The 19,837-nt window shown below is 47.3% G+C and overlaps 2 protein-coding genes across 7 annotated transcripts in view; both read right to left on the reverse strand.

Moving 5' to 3' along the window:
• Window positions 1-495: 495 nt before the first annotated feature.
• Window positions 496-5,548, reverse strand: CHRNA10 (cholinergic receptor nicotinic alpha 10 subunit). The gene is made up of 5 exons (XM_061203718.1): window positions 5,413-5,548; window positions 3,538-3,683; window positions 2,966-3,120; window positions 1,640-2,172; window positions 496-953 (listed from the first exon to the last, which is right to left on the reverse strand). Exons 1-5 carry the CDS (start codon window positions 5,546-5,548, stop codon window positions 496-498), a joined length of 1,428 nt encoding a protein of 475 aa, XP_061059701.1.
• A 7,324-nt stretch (window positions 5,549-12,872) lies between these two features.
• Window positions 12,873-19,837, reverse strand: part of NUP98 (nucleoporin 98 and 96 precursor) — a 97,314-nt gene continuing 90,349 nt past the window's right edge. For 4 of the 6 annotated variants that reach the window (XM_061201335.1, XM_061201334.1, XM_061201333.1 and 1 more), the window contains 5 exons: window positions 18,832-19,053; window positions 15,969-16,210; window positions 15,352-15,506; window positions 14,400-14,511; window positions 12,873-14,287 (listed from right to left, as the gene is read on the reverse strand). In XM_061201335.1, coding sequence (XP_061057318.1) covers window positions 14,070-14,287; window positions 14,400-14,511; window positions 15,352-15,506; window positions 15,969-16,210; window positions 18,832-19,053 — 949 coding nt within the window. In that variant the 3' untranslated portion in view covers window positions 12,873-14,069. The remainder of the gene's footprint in view (window positions 14,288-14,399; window positions 14,512-15,351; window positions 15,507-15,968; window positions 16,211-18,831; window positions 19,054-19,837) is intronic. The other 2 variants (XM_061201337.1, XM_061201336.1) reach the window with 1 other exon arrangement.

Consider the following 19,837-nt stretch of genomic DNA (forward strand, 5'->3'; position numbering starts at 1 on the left):
GGCCAAATCCTTGTGTGGCCTCCTGCTCTGGAAACTGGACCAGGAATCCTGAATTCCCAGTTGCCTCCCCTGAGCCCCCAGGTAGGGACAGGCAAGACCAAGTCCCTGTAACAGCAGCCACAGAGGAAGGAAGAGAAGACAGGAAATGTGGCCGTTCTGTTTGTACTACCTGCACTCTCCTCACTGAAAGCACGAACACTCAGCACCGGAGTTCAGTTCTGTCCCTCCAGGACTGCCCTTTGACCTTGACCCTTCTTAGAGCTCCTCCTCTGCAGGAATCAGGGGAGCGGCAAGCTCTGGATTTCCCTTAGAGATTAGGGTACAGAGACAACAAGTACTCCCTCTGGTGTGTGAAGTCAGTAGCGCTGAAGAGAGGATGTCCCAGGCTCTGAGGCCCAGTGGAGAGAGACTGAGTGGCCTGAGGGCCAACCACCACCTGGCCTGGCCATTCCATCCCCAGCTGGAGGTGCTGTGGCTGCAGCAGACCCCTGGGACTCACAGGGCCTGCACCAGCACGAGAAGGCTCATCACCAGGGCCATGGAGAAGAAAATGCCCAGGAAGAAACGGTCCATGACACGGGCCAGGCACTTCCAGTCCTCATGGCAGCGCTGGGCAGCCCTGTGTCTGTGGAAGGTATTGGTGATGGTGGCTACATGGTGCAGCAGGGCTTCCTGATGGCACAGACACCGAGGCTCATGGCAAGGGCCTGCTGGTGGGCCAGCTTCTCTGTCAGGAGGCTGGGGGCTGGGGGATGACTCAGGAGATCTAGACTGCCCACAGGACTCCCCTCGTTGCCGCACACACAGGCCCCGCGCCAGGCGTCCCAGCAGGAGGGCCCGAGCCCAGGCTGGCACTGGGCGGGCACTGGGACCACAATAATGCAGGTTCATGATAAGGATGGTGAGCGCTGTGGAGAAGGTGACCATGGTCATGGTGGCCATGTAGTACTTTCCTGCAGGAGAGGGAAAGGGAACTGAGGCCCCAAACAAGAACTCAGGGGGCCTGAGCTCCCCGACTGCCTGAGCACAAGGAGGAATGAGCTCATCCCCCCATAAGGCTCGCAGGACCCTCCAAGCCCAACGGATGGAAGCGGGAAGGAGGTAAGGGCCAAGGGCTCCCTCTCCCGCATTCTCCCGTCAGGTTCTCAGAAGCTACCTGCTCCCTAATTGTTCCCCTCACTGCTGGAGGCTGGACTCACCCACAATCCCGTGAAAGTCACGCTCTTAAATAGAACCAGCATGATCTGAAGCAAGTTATAATAGAACCTTCCTCACAGGTGTGTGGTGCTGCTTCCTTGAGTTAATAAACGTCAAGTGTTTAGGAGACTGCCTGACACGCAGTGAGTACTTAGTATGTTTTGCCTGTGATTATAACACTGGGGATGTCGACCTTCCTCCATCAAGTCCCTGAGGAAAGACTGACTCCTTCCTCTGCTCCTTCTCCCTGGAAGGGGCCGACCTCTTCCCCCTCAATCTCAGAACGAGGCCGCACCCCAAGACCCTCAGCGGGGCCCCTCCGCTGACCCAGGCCAGTCGGGCTCCCACTCCTGCACCTGCGGACACCCGCGCACTTCAGCCCCGGGTTGCGGGCGTCCTCTCCCGGCCCCCTCCCCCGCCACCCCGGGCCCTCAGAGCTCACCGATGAGCGGCACGCTCTCGGCCGGCGGCATGCTCTCGGCCAGGAGCAGCTGGAAGACGGTGAGCGCCAGCAGCACGGTGACGCCGAGCGACACCTTCTCGCCCGAGTCGGCGGGCAGGTGGAAGGCCAGAGGCGCCAGCAGCGAGATGAGCACGCAGGGCAGCAGCAGGTTGCACACGTAGGCGGCGGCGCGGCGGCGCAGCAGCAGCGTGAAGGTCACGTCCGGGTAGGGCTCGGAGCAGCAGCCGTAGGTGAGCACGCGCCGCCGGGCCGGCATGCCCAGCACGCGCCACTCCACGTTCTCCACAAAGTCGGCCAGGCTGGCGGCGGCGCCGCGCGGCTGTACGTCCAGCTGGTGCCCGCTGTGCGTCCACGAGCCGAACGTCAGGCCGCAGCGCTGCGCGTCGAATGGGAAGGCCGACACATCCACGCGGCACGAGCTGCGCGTGATGGCCGGCGCGTCCCAACGCACGGCGCCGTCGTGCCGCAGGACCACGTTGGTGCTGGCTGAGGCTGGCGCCTGCGCGTCCGCCCTGCGGGCAGGGGGTGGGGCTCCCTGAGGCGCCGTGGTCTTGGAGGTCAGGGCTGCCCCTTGAGGGCGGTGCGCCTCGGGCTTGCTGCGGGCGGCACAGAGGGCAAAGGGAGCGGTAGAGAGGGCCCTCTGTGCCTTTGGCGGCCTAGCGGGGCCAGCGCCTGAAGGGCCCAGAACGAGACACAGACCTAGCTCAAAAGTTGGCGCGGTGCCCACGGTGACTTTCCTTGAGTGTCATCTGCAAAGCTCCTAGAGGGGCCCTGAGGAAAATATGCTGAGCTATGTGTTGTCTGGGAAGCACAGAACTGGCTTAGGCGGCATAAAGGACTACTCCAGAGGGCTAAGCCCTGAAGGAAATCCCTAGGCAGGCCCTGGGGTGCCCTGAGAAAAGGGTGGAGAGTGCCATAAAGAGGCACTTGTGTCCCAGAACCCTCTCTGCGAGAGATACAGAATTGGCCCTGGACCACACGGAGGATTCCTAGGAGACATTCAGCCTGGGTTGGCTTGGGACAGCCTAAAGTGGAGGTGCCATCAAGGGGCTGTGAGGTCCCTCCAGCAGGCCCTTGCCATGAGCCGCTGTGTGTGTGTGTGTGTGTGTGGTCAGGAAGCCCTACTGCACCATGCAGCCACAATTGCCAACACCTTCCTGGCAGCTTAGAAGGGTCCTGGGGGAAAGCTTCCAGGGCACCATAGCAGCCGGGTTCGATGTGGAGGATGGGAGACAAGTGCATCCCCAGAGCCAAGGGCAACTCTAGGGAGGGGTAGGAGAGGGGAGGGGCCCAGGCAGGCAGTACTTGTTATAGAGTATGATGTCCGGCCGCCACACGAGACTGCTGGGGATGCGGATGGTATCCAGGCCACCATAGGCGTCAGGGTCCCATCGTAGGTAGGCATCTGTCCACTCCTGTCGGATCCACAGGTACAGGGTCAGCACCTGGTTCCGCTCATCCTAGTTGGGGGCAGAGATTGGGCATAGATGTGGACAGACGTCTGCGCATACCCTGCCCTGTGTGTGCACACTCACCTACAGAGCTCTGGTCAGCACCCGCAAACCTGACTTGCCCACACAGTTCAGTTCCCACCCAGCCTTGCTATGTGACCTTGCCAGGTCCTTCTCTTCTCTGGGCCTGAGTTTCCTCAGAAGTTACATGGGTGGTAATCTCTGCTAGGCATGGATTCAAGTGTGCAAAGTATTGGGCACACTGTGAGCACCCAACAGTTAGGATCCAACAGTTGGTAGCTGTTATTGTTGCTAATGCTAATGTTTACAGGAAAGTATTGATTGGAGATTAATCCCAGTCTCCCATTCCCCCATTCCTTGACACTGTCACCAGCACACTCTACGACTGTACAACAACCAACGCACCATGTCGATGATCTGGGACAACGTCACTTCCAGGGTCACGTTCAGAGCCTGGTCTGTGTCTGCCACAGGTCTCAGGGCACTTGTGTAGTTGGCAAAGAGGTCTCGGAACAGCTTGTGTGCCAGCCTGCCCTCGGCTCCGAAGCACTCTGGGGGACCAGTAAGAAAGGGTGTCCATCCGAGACCCTAGTCCAGGGACATCAGCTGACAACCTGTACCCTCCACAAGACTGAGGCCCTGTCAGCTGCTCCACTGTCTCACAGCTGTCTAACTGTCCCTGTTCTCTGTCTCTCTACCTGTGGCTCTAGTTCCTCCCTGGCCTGCCTCCAAGGATAGATGAGGTGAAGGCCATAGTGTGAGTAGGTACTATCTTCTGAAGCAAGGCTGATGGGTTTCTTCCCCACCATTCCCTTCCCAAGGACCTGGATTCTGCTTGCCCCACCACAAATGCTGGAGGGGCTGGGAATTCCCTGGCAGTCCAGTGGTTAAGACTCCGTGCTTCCACTGCAGGGGGCATGTGTTCGATCCCTGGTTGGAGAACTAAGATCCTGCATGGCGCGTGATGTGGCCAAAACAAAACAAACAAAAAAACAAATGCTGGAGGGGCCCAAACAGACCGCAAGAGTCCCAGCTCTCAACCAGGCATCCGGAACCCTCTTGCCCTGCCCCTTCCTGTCTCTCCAGCCTGTCTCTGCTTCTCTAGCTGCACTTCAGTTGATGTCTTCAAAGCTTCTGACACTATGGGCCCCTCCTTCCTGAAAACACACTCTTCCCCGGGTTTTGTGACACATCCCATTGTCCTCAGTCCTTTTTTTTTTTCTCAGTCCTTGATTTAGGTATTGTTCCCCAGAATCCCGTCCTTTGCCCTCGTCTCCTTTTTTCTTCAGCCCAGATTTTTCTCCTGAGCTCCAGACCTGAATGTCCTAAATGTCCTGTAGGCACTTTAAACTGTGTAGGGCCAAATATGAACTTGTTTCCTTCCATCATGTTTTTTTTTTTTTTTAATTTATTATTTATTTGGCTGTGCTGAGTCTTAGTTGCAGCACACGGGATCTTCGTTGTAGCGTGCGGGATCTTTTCACTTGTGGCGTGTGGAATCTTTAGTTGCGGCATGCAGGCTCTTAGTTGTGGCATGTGGGCTCTTAGTTGCGGCCTGTGGGATCTAGTTCCCTGATCAGGGATCGAACCCAGGCCCCCTGCATTGGGAGCGCGGAGTCTTAACTGCTAGACCACCAGGGAAGTCCCTCCTCCCTCCGTGTTCTGAAACCTGTTCCTTGTCCTGTGTTCCCCGTCTCAGCAAACAGCACTCCCCAGTGCCCTCAGCTGGAAATCTGGTAATTTGTCTCTCCCTTCTGGCCCTTCTCTCTGCAAACCACTCTGTGCCCGCATCCTGTCAGTCATACTGCTGAATGCTCTTGAATGCTTCATCACCTCTCCAGCTTGGGCCCATCCTCCCTGCATACGGACCATGGCAGCAACAGCCTCCTTCCTGCTCTCCCACCTCAGGCTCACCTCTCTAACCACCTGCCACACTTCTGAGAGATCAAGCTTTTAAACAAATGAATCTGACTAGACCAGTAGCTGCTTAAACCTGTTCAACGGCTCCCCAGGCCTGCTAGATAAAGCCCAAGCTCACCCTTCGTGATCTGGTCCCCCTGGCTTTTCCAGCCCTATCCCTGGGAGCTGCCCCGTCAACTGCTCCCGCCCCAGTCAGGCAAGCCCCCTCTTGCCCTCTTCAGCTCCCCCTCCTCCACACTCCCCAGATAGCGCTTGCTCCCAGCACAGAAATGAAGAGAGAGCACGTGGAGAGAGGTTTGGGGAGGATGGGAACAGCAGCAACGCCCAGAGAGACCAGGGCTGGTCTACTGAGCATCATACCTGGCAGGAGTGGGAGCAGGAGCAGGAGGCCCAGACTGGAGACAGAGAAGCTGAGGCTGAGGCGGTGGCTCCCGGGCCCCATGGCCTTGCCGCAGCCAGAGGAAGGGCAGGTCTCTGGGTATGAGCCTCCTGGCATGACCTACGGCAGCGTCAGGCCCTGCTGGCAAGGATGGTGTGGACAATCCCTGCACGTCAGAAGGAAGACTGGAATCTCTGTTGAGTCCAACTACCCTCCAGGGAGTCCTGCAGCCCTTCCAGTTACCTGACCCTGCTATGTGTACCTGCCCTGGGATTTTAGTACTTGGGCCTTGGCATCTACTGTTTCTCCTTCTCTGCTGGTCTTTGCCTCTTCTGGCCTCTGTCTCTGCCCTGTTCTTCGCCCCCCACCCCCTTTACCTCTCACTCAGCCTCTCTGTCTCGATTTCCTGCTATCCGTCCCTCTGTAACTCTTTCTTGGTCTCTGCCTCCCTGACTCTGGTCTTCCTCTTTCCACTCTCTCTTCCTTTCTCCTGCCTCTATTTCAGCCCCGTTGACTTCCTCAAGGCCTTCCCCACACCTGACTCTGGGGGAGCCTGGCGCATTCTCAGTAGGACAGGGACAGGGACTCCATCAGCCCTGAGCCTTCTGAGGCACAGGACAGCAGGCCCCGCCCCCTTTCCCTTTCATTAGCTTAATTACAGAGTTGGGACACCTGTGTCCATGGGAACAGAGCAACTGAAACTGACACCTCAGGTCACTGGGACCTGAATTATTCAAATTCTGTAAGGTAGCACCCACGCTCAGGTCAGGCCCAGCTTGGGGGATTGGAGGGTACAGAGATGCCAGGTCAGGATCTGCAAGAGACTGGGGCTTAAAGGTGTGAGGGGACAGGGCCAGTGGATGGTAACTGTCCTCCCAGCTCTGTCATCATTACTGAATTCTTGAGGCTCCCTTTCGTCTGTCAGCTGTGCCCTCAGTTAGGGACTGAACACATCTGTCTAGGCTGGGTGCTTTGTGCCAAGCAAGCGCTCCCCTCCTGGTGAGAGGGGTGCCAAGCCTCAGGCTGCTCCAGGTGACCCCACAAAGCAGGAGATGCAGCCCGCATCCTCGCCATCCCACAGCCATCCCAGTCTGAGCCTCAGTATTCTCCCTATGCTTAAACATCACGGGCGGTATTGGGCTGCAGAGAAAACACAGCCTTTATTTATTTATTTATTTTTTACCATCTTTATTGGAGTATAATTGCTTTACAATGGTGTGTTAGTTTCTGCTTTATAACAAAGTGAATCAGCTATACATATACATATATCCCCATATCTCCTCCCTCTTGCATCTCCCTCCCACCCTCCCTATCCCACCCCTCTAGGTGGTCACAAAGCACCGAGCTGATCTCCCTGAAAACACAGCCTTTAGTGTTACTTTCAGCTCTCTCCTATGAGCTGTCTGACCTGGGTACGATACTGAAACTCTCTGGGTTTCAGTTTTATCAAACAGGTTAGTGGGATTAACAGTCCTCACCTAAATAGTTGTGGTAAGAATTAAATGAGACAATGAAAGTACCTGATAATGCAAGGCAACTACCTAGTACATTGACAAATGCACAGCAATCAACAGTATTTGCACTATGGTCCTAGTGAGTTAGTTAGTCAAGATATCTTCAGAAACACACACTTAGATTCATAAGCCCCAGCCCCTGGCAAATACCATTCTTCTTTCTGTCTCTATGAAGTCATGTCAGTATTTGTCTTTTTTTTGGCTGCGCCGCGCAGCCCGCGGGATCTTAGTTCCCTGACCAGGGATCACTGAACCCGTGCCCATTGCAGTGGAAGCGCAGAGTCCTAACCACTGGACTGCCAGGGAAATCCCAGTATTTGTCTTTTTGTGCCTGGCTTATTTCACTTCATATAATGTCCTAAAGTTTCATCCATGTTGTAGTATATGTCAGAATTTCCTTCCTTTTTAAGGCTGAATAACATTCTATTGTATGTATATACCACATTTTGCTTATCCATTCATCTCTTGATGGGCACTTGGGTTGCTTTCACATTTCAGTTATTGTGAATAATGCTGCTATGAACATGGATGTACAAATATCCTTTCAAGATTCTGCTTTCAGTTCTTTTGGATATATACCCAGAAGTGGAATTGCTGGATCATATGGTAATTGTTTTTAATTTTTTGAAGAATTGCCATACTGTTTTCCACAGCGGACATACCTTTTTATTGAATACATTCCCACCAACAATGCACAAGGCTTCCAATCTCTCCACATCCTCACCAACATTTGTTACTTTGTTATTTTGATAATGGCCATCCTAATGGATATGAGGTGGTATCTGGTTCATAGTTTTGATTTGTAGCTCCCTAATGATTAGTGATGTTGAGCATCTTTTTATGTGCTTATTGGCCACTTGTATATCCTCGTTGGAGAAATGTCCGTTCAAGTCCTTTGTTCATTTTTAAATTGTTTTTTTTTCTCTTTATGTTGTTGAGTTCTAGGAGTCCTCTATATATTCTGGATATTAATCCCTTATCAGATAAATAATTTGCAAATGTTTCTCCCATTCTCTAGGTTGCCTTTTTACTCAGTGTCTTTAGAATGAACAAATTAAAAATTCTTCATGTAGTTCATTTTGTCTATTTTTTTCTTTTGTTGCTGTGCCTTTGGTGTCATATCCAAGAAATCATTACCAAATCCAATGTTGTTAAGATTTTACCCTCTATTTTCTTCTAAGAGTTTTATAATTTTATTTATTTGTTTAAATATTTATTTATTTATTTGGCTGTGCCGGGTCTTAGTTGCGGCATGTGGGATCTTCGCTGCTGCATGCAGGATCTTTTAGTTGTGGTTTGTGGGCTCCTTTAGTTGCAATATGTGGGCTCCTGTAGTTGCGGCATGTGGAGTCTAGTTCCCTGACCAGGGATTGAAACCAGGCCCCCTGAATTGGGAGTGTGGAGTCTTAACCACTGGACCACCAGGGGAGTCCCTAAGAGTTTTATAATTTTAGGTCTTACATTTAAGTCTTTGATCTATTTTGACTTAATTTTTGTATATGGTGTTAGATTCTGATGAAATATATAAATAGAAGGTGGTGTGGTATGTCCATACAATCAAGTATTATATGGCCATAAGATGGCATGAAGTACCGATGTATGCTACAACATGGATGAACCTTGAAAGTATTATGCTAAGGGAAAGAATCCAGTTACAAAAGGTCACATATTGTGTAATTCCATTTATATGAAATGTCCAGAATAGGCAAATCTATAGAGATAGGAAGTAGATTAGTGGTTGTGTAGGTCTGGGAAAGTTGGGGAATGATGGCTGAAAGCTATGGGGTTTCTTTTTGGGAGGATGAAAATGTTCTAAAATTGATTGTGTGGTGATGGCTGCACAACTCTGTGAATATAGCTAAACTAATTGTACGCATTAAATGGGTAATTGTATGGTATGTGAATTCTATCTCAATAAAGCTGTTATCAAAAATATTGGGACTTCCCTGATGGTCCAGTGGTTAGGACTCTGAGATCCCAGTGCGGGGGGCCTGGGTTTGATCCCTGGTCGGGGAACTGGATCCCACATGCTGCAACTAAGGATCCCTCGCGCCTCAGCTAAGACCCTGCACAACCAAATAAATTAACAAATATTAAAAAAAATCATAATCCATCATGAATGAGTTAGCCGAAACAAAAACACTCATAGAAACAAGCAAGAGATCACAGATATTGGACATAATAATGATAATTTGAGTAGTTAATATATTTTGGGCAGTGCTCTAAGCACTTTAACATATATTAATCCATAATTCTCATAATACCCTATGAAGTAAATACTATTATGTATTCCATTTTACAAATGAGGTACCTGAGGCACAGGAAATAACTTAGCCAAGATTCCATAGCATATTCCAGTGGACCCAGGATTTGAACATAATTGGGGTAAAGAGTCCATCCCTACACTACACTATACTACAATTATACTGCCTCTTTTAAAAACAACATAGAAGTATATGTAATATGATTTAAGAAATAAATGAGGACTGAAAAATGAAAGAACAAGAGGACTATCAAGAATGAGTAGGTAGGGACTTTTCCCTGCTGGTCCAGTGGCTAAGTCTCTGCGCTCCCAATGCAGGCGGCCCAGGTTTGATCCCTGGTCAGTGAACTAGATGCCACAGGCTGCAACTAAGAGTTCTCATGCTGCAACTAAAGATCCCACAAGCCACGCAGCACGGCCAAAAAACCAAACCAAAACCAAAAAAAAACAAAACAAAAACAAAGGAGGAAGACAAGACTTAAGAGTGAGTGGCAGGGCTTCCCTGGTGGTGCTGTGGTTGGGAATCCACCTGCCAATGCAGGGGACACGGGTTCGAGCCCTGGTGCAGGAAGATCCCACATGCCACAGACAACTAAGCCCGTGCGCCACAACTACTGAGCCTGTGCTCTAGAGCCCGCGAGCCACAACTACTGAAGCCCGCGCGCCTAGAGCCCATGCTCTGCAACGAGAAGCCACCGCAATGAGAAGCCTGCGCACCACAACCAAGAGTACCCCCCCGCAACTAGAGAAAGCCCACGTGCAGCAACAAAGACCCAACACAGCCAAAAATAAAATAAATAAATTTATTAAAAAAAAAAAAAAAGTGAGTGGCAGATGTTGTAGGGATGGGTGTCGGGGTAAAAGATGCATTTTTCTTTCTGTACCATTTTCTTCAGCAGTTATTCAATCTTTTGGGGGCACAAGGTTGTCTTACCCTCAAATTACATTTAAAAGCAACATTTTGCAGAATACCTTTAGGCCAAAATAAAGGCTAAATTCAAGAGTGCTTCAAAACACATGGAAATAGCACATACATAGAATAGACTGAAGAGTTACAGAAAAATTGGTATGTTTACCTGAAAAAATGTTGAAATATTTCTTATAACGTATTTAGTGTGTTTTAGGGTAAAAATGTTAATTTGAAAAAAATAATTCTAAAAGTTGGTGGGTTATTTTTAAAAAGCCATTTTGGAAAAAAAAAGAAAAAGAAAAAAGTACCTGAACAACAACTGATTTAAGTCTCTATTTTGAAAATACTGAATCATCACATATAAAAAGATAAGGAATGTGCGATGATGAAACAGTGAATCTTGGTCATGATTATTATTAGGTAGAAGGTTGATGGAAGCTTTAAAAAGGGTGAATCAGGCTGACAACACCTGAATCAACAATCTTAACATCACTAACAGTGGAACAGTGAGACAGTGTCTTCCGTAGTGATGAAACACAGCACCACCTATGAGAAGGACCCTGAATCTAATCAAGTCTAGATCTAACCAGTATATAGCAAGTAAGGGAGGTAGAGGCACAATCAGCCAAATCTAGAAGCCCCTGGCCCTCTATGCTAAAGGACAAATGTCCCAGGTACTTCATCAAATAAAGGGCATTTTAAAAAGGAGAGAGGAGAACTGTTAATAGATTAAAAGAGATTTAAGAGATTTATCAGCCAAACGCAAAGTGTGGACCCTGTTTAGATCCTGATTTAATTTAAACAAATCAACCGTAGTAAGATTTTACTTTTGAGACAACTGGGGAATTCGAAAATGCAGAGAGTATTAGTGAATATTTTGGAATTATTGTTAATTTTGTTAGGTACGACAATGGTATTGTGATTATATTTATAAAAATTTATCTTAGAAATGCTTAGGTATTGATGAAATGATGATCTCCCTTAGAAATACCATGGTGAGGGACTTCCCTGGTGGCACAGTGGTTAAGAATCCGCCTGCCAATGCAGGGGACACGGGTGCGAGCCCTGGTCCAGGAAGATCCCACATGCCATGGAGCAACTAAGCCTGTGCGCCACAACTATTGCAGCCCACGTGCCTAGAGCCCGCGCTCCGCAGCAAGAAAAGCCACCGCAATGAGAAGCCCACACACCGCAATGAAGAGTAGCCCCCGCTCGCTGCAACTAGAGAAAGCCCACGCACAGCAACGAAGACCCAATGCAGTCAAAAATAAATTAAAAAAAAAAAAAGAAAAATACCATGGTGGGTGCGTGGGTAGGAATAAGAATGGGGGTAAAGATTAAATAAGATTGAAAAACTGAGACATTTTATTTTTGCATGGGTGAAGATTTCTACAATAAAAGATTTTTAAAAACCCTTAGGAAAGCATAAGAAATGAATGTTTAAAGCAGAAATGAATATATTACAATACACAACTCCAATAAAACTGTTAAGTCTGAGAGCTGGTTCTTTGAAAGACAACAAATAAAAACAATCTGAAATAATTTCCTGGAAATACAAAGTAACAAAACGAGTCAAACATCTAAAAAAAGAGCAGCTACGCCTGCAGGTCTTGGCTCTGCTAATCCAACATTTAATCTCCAGACCTCTATTAACTTTGATTTTGGCATTATTCCAGCATTCTGCTGAGGAAATACTTACTTTGAACATTGTATGAGGTTGTGGATTCCACAGCTCTGTTGAGTTTTGAGACAACTGGTTCTTATTTTTATATTTTTGAGAAACTTAAATTTTTTAAAATGTTTCAATGGGATTCTGAAATACAGAAGAGACCGCTTATCATCTTTATTGTTCACTTTAACTGGAAGTCTATTCTCTGTGACGCAAATAGCTGCTGTGATAAATATTTGACTTAGAGGTTTTTTTTTTTTTTTTTAAAGAAAATACCTGTCCTAAGAGGAAATACTGCCCATATTCACAGTGCTTAACATTTCTAAAGGCAAACCACTTCTAAAGCACTCACTTTTCACAAAACACCTCTGGTGAGGAACGCAGAACAAATTCTTTGCTCTAAGTCCAGCAAATGCTCCGTGACTCACTTGCTCAGGTTCACAGTCAGAAATGGTGGGAGATTCCCAGCTGAGTAACCCTTATCCTCAGGGGCCCAAATTAAAGGGAAGCCCCAGCCACTGGGAAGACCCACTCTGCTTGCTCATCTCATCGATGTCCCAGAAATCTTTGGCCTAATCCTCACTGGAAATTGCTCATATCTTCAATTTAACACAACCAACCAACCAACCAACCAACGTACTCATCAGCCTCATTTGATCCCTCTCAAGCACAGCTCTGTGAAGCAGCAACATCAGGGATCATTATCTCTTTTACACAACGGAAACTGAAAGGTGAAGTGCCAAGGTTTAAAAACAAAAACCCCAGAGCAGAGAGGCTTTGAATACTAAGTATATACCACTGGGCAATTTGAGACCCTGCCCCATTCCCCACTAGGAATCTAAGCACATAAAAATAAATGTACAGCAGTCAGGATCCATCAATAATCTCAACCCCCTCACCCCAAAATTGACCCTTATAAACCTAGCCTTTGATCTAGTCTGCAACTATTCTCTCATTAACCCACAGCCAGTCTCTCTTTAGACTGCAAATTAAACAAGGCCACCATAAAGCTCCTTGGGACAAGAAGGCTCAAAACCACAAAAGGAAAGCCAATACCAGGAATGCTATAAACATTTCATTTTATTTATTTTTTTTAAGAAAGTAGCTTCAGAAAAAGAGGAAAATAATCTAGGTCATTTATTTTTATATATATATATATATATATATACTTTTTAATAAAACCCTTTCCATAATCTTCATGCATAAAGACCCAGGGAGGCGTGGCCATGTTGTCTGTGGCAGCCCTCACACCAGCAGTCTCAGACCATTACCTGGGACTCCCCACAGCTGTGGGCAGCAGTGTAGCAAAAGCCCCCTGCCTCCCCCTGAAGCCCAGATCCTTGCCTGCCTCAGTGATGGTTTCACCTTCTGGGACTGAAAATGGAGGGTGGGAAATGCTCTGGGCTAAAGTGGGAGGGACAGGGAGGGCTACCCAACCTGCCATGTTTCATCCAAACTCTTCAGGCAAATCCAGACAGGAGGCCTAGCAAGATGACTGAAAACCAGGCACCAAACTGAGTTCTGGGAGTTTCCCAGAGATGTGTGATCTGTGACCAAGAGCTCCTGCACAGGGAAGGTTTGGTGTTCACAGAACATTCAAGGCAGGAAGAACAATCAAGCCTTGAAGCCCCATCCCTCCATGGCAGGCACTCACTTCTACCCTATATGGGTCAGAAAGACCCTGTTCTGCTTCCTAATTCAGTCCAACCCTCTTCTGACTCCAAAAGTCAGTGTTAATCAACAACCTACTTCAGAGACAGATTCTCTTTCCTTCTGTGGAGAGTTCACTTGTTAAGGGAGGACAGTCCTAGGTCAACGCATTTGTCCCATCACCTGTCCCATTCCTTCTAAAGAGTCCTAGTATAAAAGGGCAGGAGTAGGAGTAGGGTAGCAGTTTGGCATCGAGAGTCACAAGATCCAGAATGGCTGAGGGAGGAAAAGCATTCCCTGGTTCTTAGGGGCTGGGGGAATTCTGCCAAAGGTGCTTTACCGATGCTTTACTGACCATTTAAAAAAAGAAAGGAAAAAAAAAAAAAGAATAGTCTTGAGGATGGTAAAAAAGAGACTTGGATCCTTTTTTGGGGGTTCCAAAAGCCCTTATGCTGTGTTTAGTATTAAGATAGCCGTGAACAACTGGAGGTTGCTGCTTGGGCAGCAGGAAGGGAGGGTGGATTCCATGGCCAACCCAAAGAATGGCAAATGGTGCCAATCAACTCAATGTAGGGGACCTCTGTGTAGTGAGTGTGAATCGGCATGTGAGTGTGGTGCGGGGAGCCTGGGGCTCACTGGCTCCCAACAGTCAGTTCCCGCAGGTAGGACTGTGTGAGACTGCGCAGTTCCTCCAAGGCATAGTCCTCAGGCATGGGGAGCCGGCCAATGTGGGGGGCCAACAGGCGCAAAGGGACTCGCTGAGGGTCTGGCGTTGAGTCGGAGGTTGCATCAGGGGCGTGCTGAAGGCTCAGTACCACCCGCAGCAGGTTGGCTACACGTTTGGCCATGTCTGGAGAAAAAGAGCACAGTAAGCACCAAAGGACTGGGGGTGAGGTGTGGGTATAATAATCATAAAGACAGGCAATGAGCAGGCAGGAAGGGGGAGGAGGCGAGAGGCTGACCTGACTGAGCCAGGCGATCCTTGGCATTGTAACACTGGATCTGCTCTATCCGGTTGCACAGTGAGGTCACTTTGGTATGTAACTGCTCTAGCTCATAACCTGAGCAATCCACCTACAAAGAAGCAGAGAAACCAATTAGGCCAAGAGGAGCTCCCATCACTCCAATCCTACCCATAGACTGACTATGCAACACTCTGAAACAAGAGTGAGGTGAGGGAGGGGAAAACCCAAGAAGCTGGCCGGCAGTGCCATGTCACCACCATCCAGCCTAGTCGCTGAGGATAAGACAAGACCTTAGCAATTATACACAACAGGAAAGCAATATAGTGTACAGGGCCTAGGACTGGGCAAGTCTTGAAATCACCATTCGTGAACATGTAACTAGCAAGCTTTAACACAGCACCAAAAATCTACATAAATCTGGGTTCACAAACATGGTATTGACTTCTTAAGAGCACACAGTGAGAGGTGGAGCCCAAACCAGCACTTAATTTAAGTCTCCTGACTCCAACTAAGAATCAGCATTTAATTATGCAGATATTAACAGGAACTGTGGCTTTGTTATCAACAGAAATCAATTACTTTCATGCCAAATGTTATGTGAAACATCCTCACCAAATCTCTGACCTTACTTTATCTCTCAACCCTAAGCTTCTCATTTAAAACTAGGGGAAAAGGGGAGAACAAGGGGAGGAGACTGACTATGGACAAGCCTTAGGAATGTCCATTGTATACACTACTTGGCAATAAGCACCAAAAAACGTTTTAAAGTTTTGATAGAGCTGTCATAGTAGCTACATCAAATTAGCTTCATCAAAATATCCCTCCTGCACTGACAGTGCTATCTCTGCCAATGAGTTTTTCAAGTCGTTGCTCAAGCCTTTGGAGGTCACTATGGCTCTGTGGGCCAGGGAAAGGGGAAACTAGGCCATGGTTTAAGGAACTCAGGTACCTGCTGTATATGATGGAGCATTTCGATGACCCGAATGTAGTCCAGGTAAACAAGCCCAGATGTTTCCCAGTCCTGGATTAGGCTGCTGCGCTCTGGGGGTGCCAGGTCTTCCAAGAACCCCTTCAGGTAGTCATAGTTCTCATTAATAATGGCATCTGAAGAAACAAAATATTGACCAAAAGTGCACAGAGGAAGGACATGGCAGAAAGATCTAAGGCAGGAAGAAAGGGAAAATTATGTTGGGTCAGACTTGAGAATTACAGTAGATATTTTGAAATTCTCTTAAGAAAACTGTGAAGAATTTCTGGCTTCAGTTTCCCAAACAGATATTTCTGGTGTTGCTGAATAAAACTCCCTAAATAAACAAAGAGCTTAACATAATTAGTGAATATCAAGACTATTCCTGGCAAATGGGAATGTAACAATATTGCTGTTGACCCCGCCCCTCACCCTTACCAAGCATCTTCCGCACAGAGAGCTTTTACAAAGTGTGATCTGATTCAAGTCTGCCATATCCTGTTCTGATCATCATTTCTGACCTGACTCATCATGGGCTCAGAGACTGGAAGAATTGGGGGTAATTCCAGGAGACACAGGCCCTAGTCTGAAGCACTCACCAGAAGCTAAGTGTCGGATGACGAGTTTGTGGCAGCGGTTCCAGTGCCCCGCTTTAAATAAATAGAGGGCCTCCAAGTGCCTGTCGGATTCCATGTGTGCTCGCACTGCTTTGGCCTCATGAATCCACTCAGCAGGCACACAAAGCTTCTCGGTCAGGAAAATCTCCTTAGCCCAAGATTCAGGGGTCTCCAACAGTTGGCAGTGCCGCGTAAGCAGCTCTCGAACAGCCTTCTCACGCATGCTATAGGAGGAAAGGTCAGTTGGGATAAATCGCATTCTCATTGATGGAGAAGGCTGCCTCAGACAGCTCACAGTGGCCCGTGAGGCAGTCTCTTAAACTGCAGGTCCTGACCCTTAGTGGATCACCTCAAACTTCACTTAAAAAGCTATCACACCAGCATTAATTTTTAAAAATGAAACAGAATAGAAGCACATTATATTTTCATGGTCAAAAAAGTCTGAAAACGAATACTCGGGAAGGTTGCCCACTACCCTGAAAAGGTTTTCTCCTGACCCGGCTCATTTCTTTTCTTTTTAAAAATTTTATTGGAGGGCTTCCCTGGTGGCGCAGTGGTTGGGAGTCTGCCTGCTAGTGCGGGGGACGCGGGTTCGAGCCCTGGTCTGGGAGGATCCCACATGCCGCGGAGCAGCTGGGCCCGTGAGCCACAACTGCTGAGCCTGCGCGTCTGGAGCCTGTGCCCCGCAACGGGAGGGGCCGCGATAGTGAGAGGCCCGCGCACCGCGATGAAGAGTGGCCCCCGCACCACGATGAAGAGTGGCCCCCGCTTGCCGCAACTAGAGAAAGCCCTCGCATGGAACGAAGACCCAACACAGCCAAAAATAAATAAATAAATAAAGTAGCTATTAATTAAAAAAAAAAAAAAAAAAAATTTTATTGGAGTATAGTTGATTTACAATGTTGTGTTAGTTTCAGGTGTACAGCAAAGTGATTCAGTTATACATGTACATATATTCATTCTTCTTTACATTTTTTTCTCATATAGGTTATCACAGAATATTAAGTAGAGTTCCCTGTGCTCTACAGCAGGTCCTTGTTGGTTATCTATCTTATATATAGTAGCGTGGGTGTGTTCATCCCAGTAGGCTCATTTCTTTGTTTCCTTTCTCTAACAGGAGATGAAGGACTGGGATAAGGGAATTCTAGATCCACCGAGCACTCTGCAGTTTATTCCTAACCTCCTCCCTGCCCTCTCTCTCACGTGGTCAATGCAAGAAAACAAAGTAGTTTTTAAACGTAAGGTCTCTTCCAGGTCGTTTTTTCCCTTAGAAGTCATCAGCCTTCCTAATTCATTTTCTCTTTACTGCTAAACTTAGGCTAAACTCATTCTTTCTGCTCTCAAGCCCACTTAAATAGAGTCCTTCTTTGTCTGGGCCAAAGGATCAGTCATTTTAATTTCAGATCAAAGCTATTCTCCTCATCTTAGATTCTTTTCTCAACTCCTAGGTTTTTCAAAGGACTCCCAATCTCATGACAACTGCCTCCTTTTTTCCTCCCTTTTAGGAAATAGGATCTGCTTTCCCACAGCCAATCATCAATCATCCCATCAGCCAGCCTTTTACCATGTGAAATTCTCCATGAGTGTGTTTAAATAAACTCAGAGGAAAATTCTGGGATCATTTTGTTTCCTGGTAAGGAGCAAGAGGAAAGAGAAATTCCTTAAAAGTAAGGTTGTGCTGGATGCTTTACACTTTTAATTCCACAGTCACCTTTGAATAGAGATTAATATTTTAAAAACTGAGGTCTAGAGAGTGTCTTTACTCAAAGTCAAAAGTGAAGTAAGCTCTACCTTAGGTCAAAGTGAGTACATGGTGGAGCCAGAATTTAGAAAGCTCTGACTACAAAACAACTTCTTTCCATGCCCTACGACATGACAGATAGTATAGTACAATGATTAAGAGCACAGACTCTGGGTGTCTTGAGTTGAAAGGCTCACTCTGCCATTTAGTAGCTATGTGACCTTGAACAAAAGTTACCTCATCTCTCTATCCCTTGGGTTGCTCATCTATAAAACAGACAGTAAGAGTGTCTCATAGGTTCATTATGAGCATTCAACGAGTTAATATATTTAAAGTACTTGCAACAGCGTATAAAGATATATAAAAGCATTATATAACAAAGTATTATATAAATGTTTTTGTTATGTTATGCCATGCTGCTACCATTAACAAAAAACCTCCAACTTCACCTCATTCAAAGCACGGAGCAGAGGTGTTTCTCTGGTTCTTGTTCAGGACAAAGAACCAAAACATTACACATCTAAGCAAGATTGTATTGGTAAATAGGTAAATACAACACTATCAAACTTGAGGGATAGGGGTGGGTGGATGGCAAGGGAAGGGCCAGTAAAGAAAAAGCAGGGTCCCTGCCAACCATTACTCCACAGATCCAACTCAGACAGCACTATTTCTGCATAATTCTAAATATGCCACATTCAAGGAATTTGTGCCTAGTTAATGGGGTTTCCCCACCCAGGCATATCTTTCCTTCCCACTTAATTAATTGCTATACCAATTTTACACGTACTTTGAATCTTATCTCTAGAGAGACTCAGATTCTGCAGTTCACAGAGATCTCTTCTCCCTTCTCAGACTACTGGGAGGCCTTATGATAAATAGCACAATTTGGCACTTAATCAAAGGCAATCTTCTTTCTAACGTGTCCACATGAATACAGAGACAGTCTGGGCTGCAGGTTGAACTGTCTTAAGGTTTATCACAAGGCTGGACCCAAAAATACATTCTAAACACTTACTTGCTGAACTGAACCCTAAGAGACTGATTCCTTTGGCATTGCCCTGTAGCGTTGGATGTAACCAGTGTGTTTGATGGCTTCTCACTCACCTTGAGTTGTCAATGTGCAGGAGGACAAAGATGGCCCACTCCCAGAGCCCCTCACTTTCCAGCTGGCCAGCATAACTGGCCTGCAGCACACCCTCACACTGCTCTGAGAGATGGGTGTAGTTAAGAGCCCGCAGCACCTCCCACAAGTGCCAGCTTAGGCGGTAGTCCAAAGGATCTGCTGTGACGCTTCGAGGCTCCAGCAGCTGGTTGAGATCATAATGTCTGCAAAGGAGAATGTGCTGAGAGTTACCAAACCCAGCCAGCAGACCACCTGTACTGGACGAGTCAACTGTCTCAGCTACAGCTTACAAAACAATAAAGGCAGGCACCCAGGAGCAGAAGCATCATAAGCCTTATAGTCTTCCTCCTCTAGGTTCAGCCACATTACCGATCTACCAAAAACCAAGACACCTTCTCTTCGGTGGCTCTTCTACCAGGTTTGCTGGTATTTGTTTGGTCTATTTTTACCATCCTGGTACAGGGAGTCTTCACAACTCTCTCCCTTCCATTCTTTCACTGTAGTATCAATTACTTTTCTTAACCATTTAAAAAATACACGTTAATTCAAAAAGAGTCATGTACCACAATGTTCATTGCAGCTCTATTTACAATAGCCAGGACATGGAAGCAACCTAAGTATCCATCAACAGATGAATGGATAAAGAAGATGTGGCACATATATACAACGGAATATTACTCAGCCATAAAAAGAAATGAAACTGAGTTATTTGTAGTGAGGTGGATGGACCTAGAGTCTGATACAGAGTGAAGTAAGTCAGAAAGAGAAAAACAAATACCATATGCTAACGCATATATATGGAATCTAAAAAAAAAAAAAAAAAGGTACTGATGAACCTAGTTGCAGGGCAAGAATAAAGATGCAGACATAGAGAATGGACTTGAGGACACGGGGTGGGAGGGGGAAGCTGGGGCGAAGTGAGAGTAGCATCGACATATATATACTACTGAATGTAAAATAGTTAGCTAGTGGGAAGCAGCCGCATAG

This window comes from Eubalaena glacialis, chromosome 10 (assembly GCF_028564815.1).
Source record: "Eubalaena glacialis isolate mEubGla1 chromosome 10, mEubGla1.1.hap2.+ XY, whole genome shotgun sequence".
In the NCBI taxonomy this organism is placed as follows: domain Eukaryota; kingdom Metazoa; phylum Chordata; class Mammalia; order Artiodactyla; family Balaenidae; genus Eubalaena; species Eubalaena glacialis.

Excerpts from the sequence above, each read along its gene's own strand:
- CHRNA10 (XM_061203718.1), bottom strand. The coding sequence starts at position 5,548 with ATGCCAGGAGGCTCATACCCAGAGACCTGCCCTTCCTCTGGCTGCGGC. Across the intron at positions 2,173-2,965 it reads GACATCATACTCTATAACAA|GGCGGACGCGCAGGCGCCAG; the intron begins GTACTGCCTGCC and ends CCCTGCCCGCAG. Across the intron at positions 954-1,639 it reads CGAGAGCGTGCCGCTCATCG|GAAAGTACTACATGGCCACC; the intron begins GTGAGCTCTGAG and ends CCTCTCCTGCAG.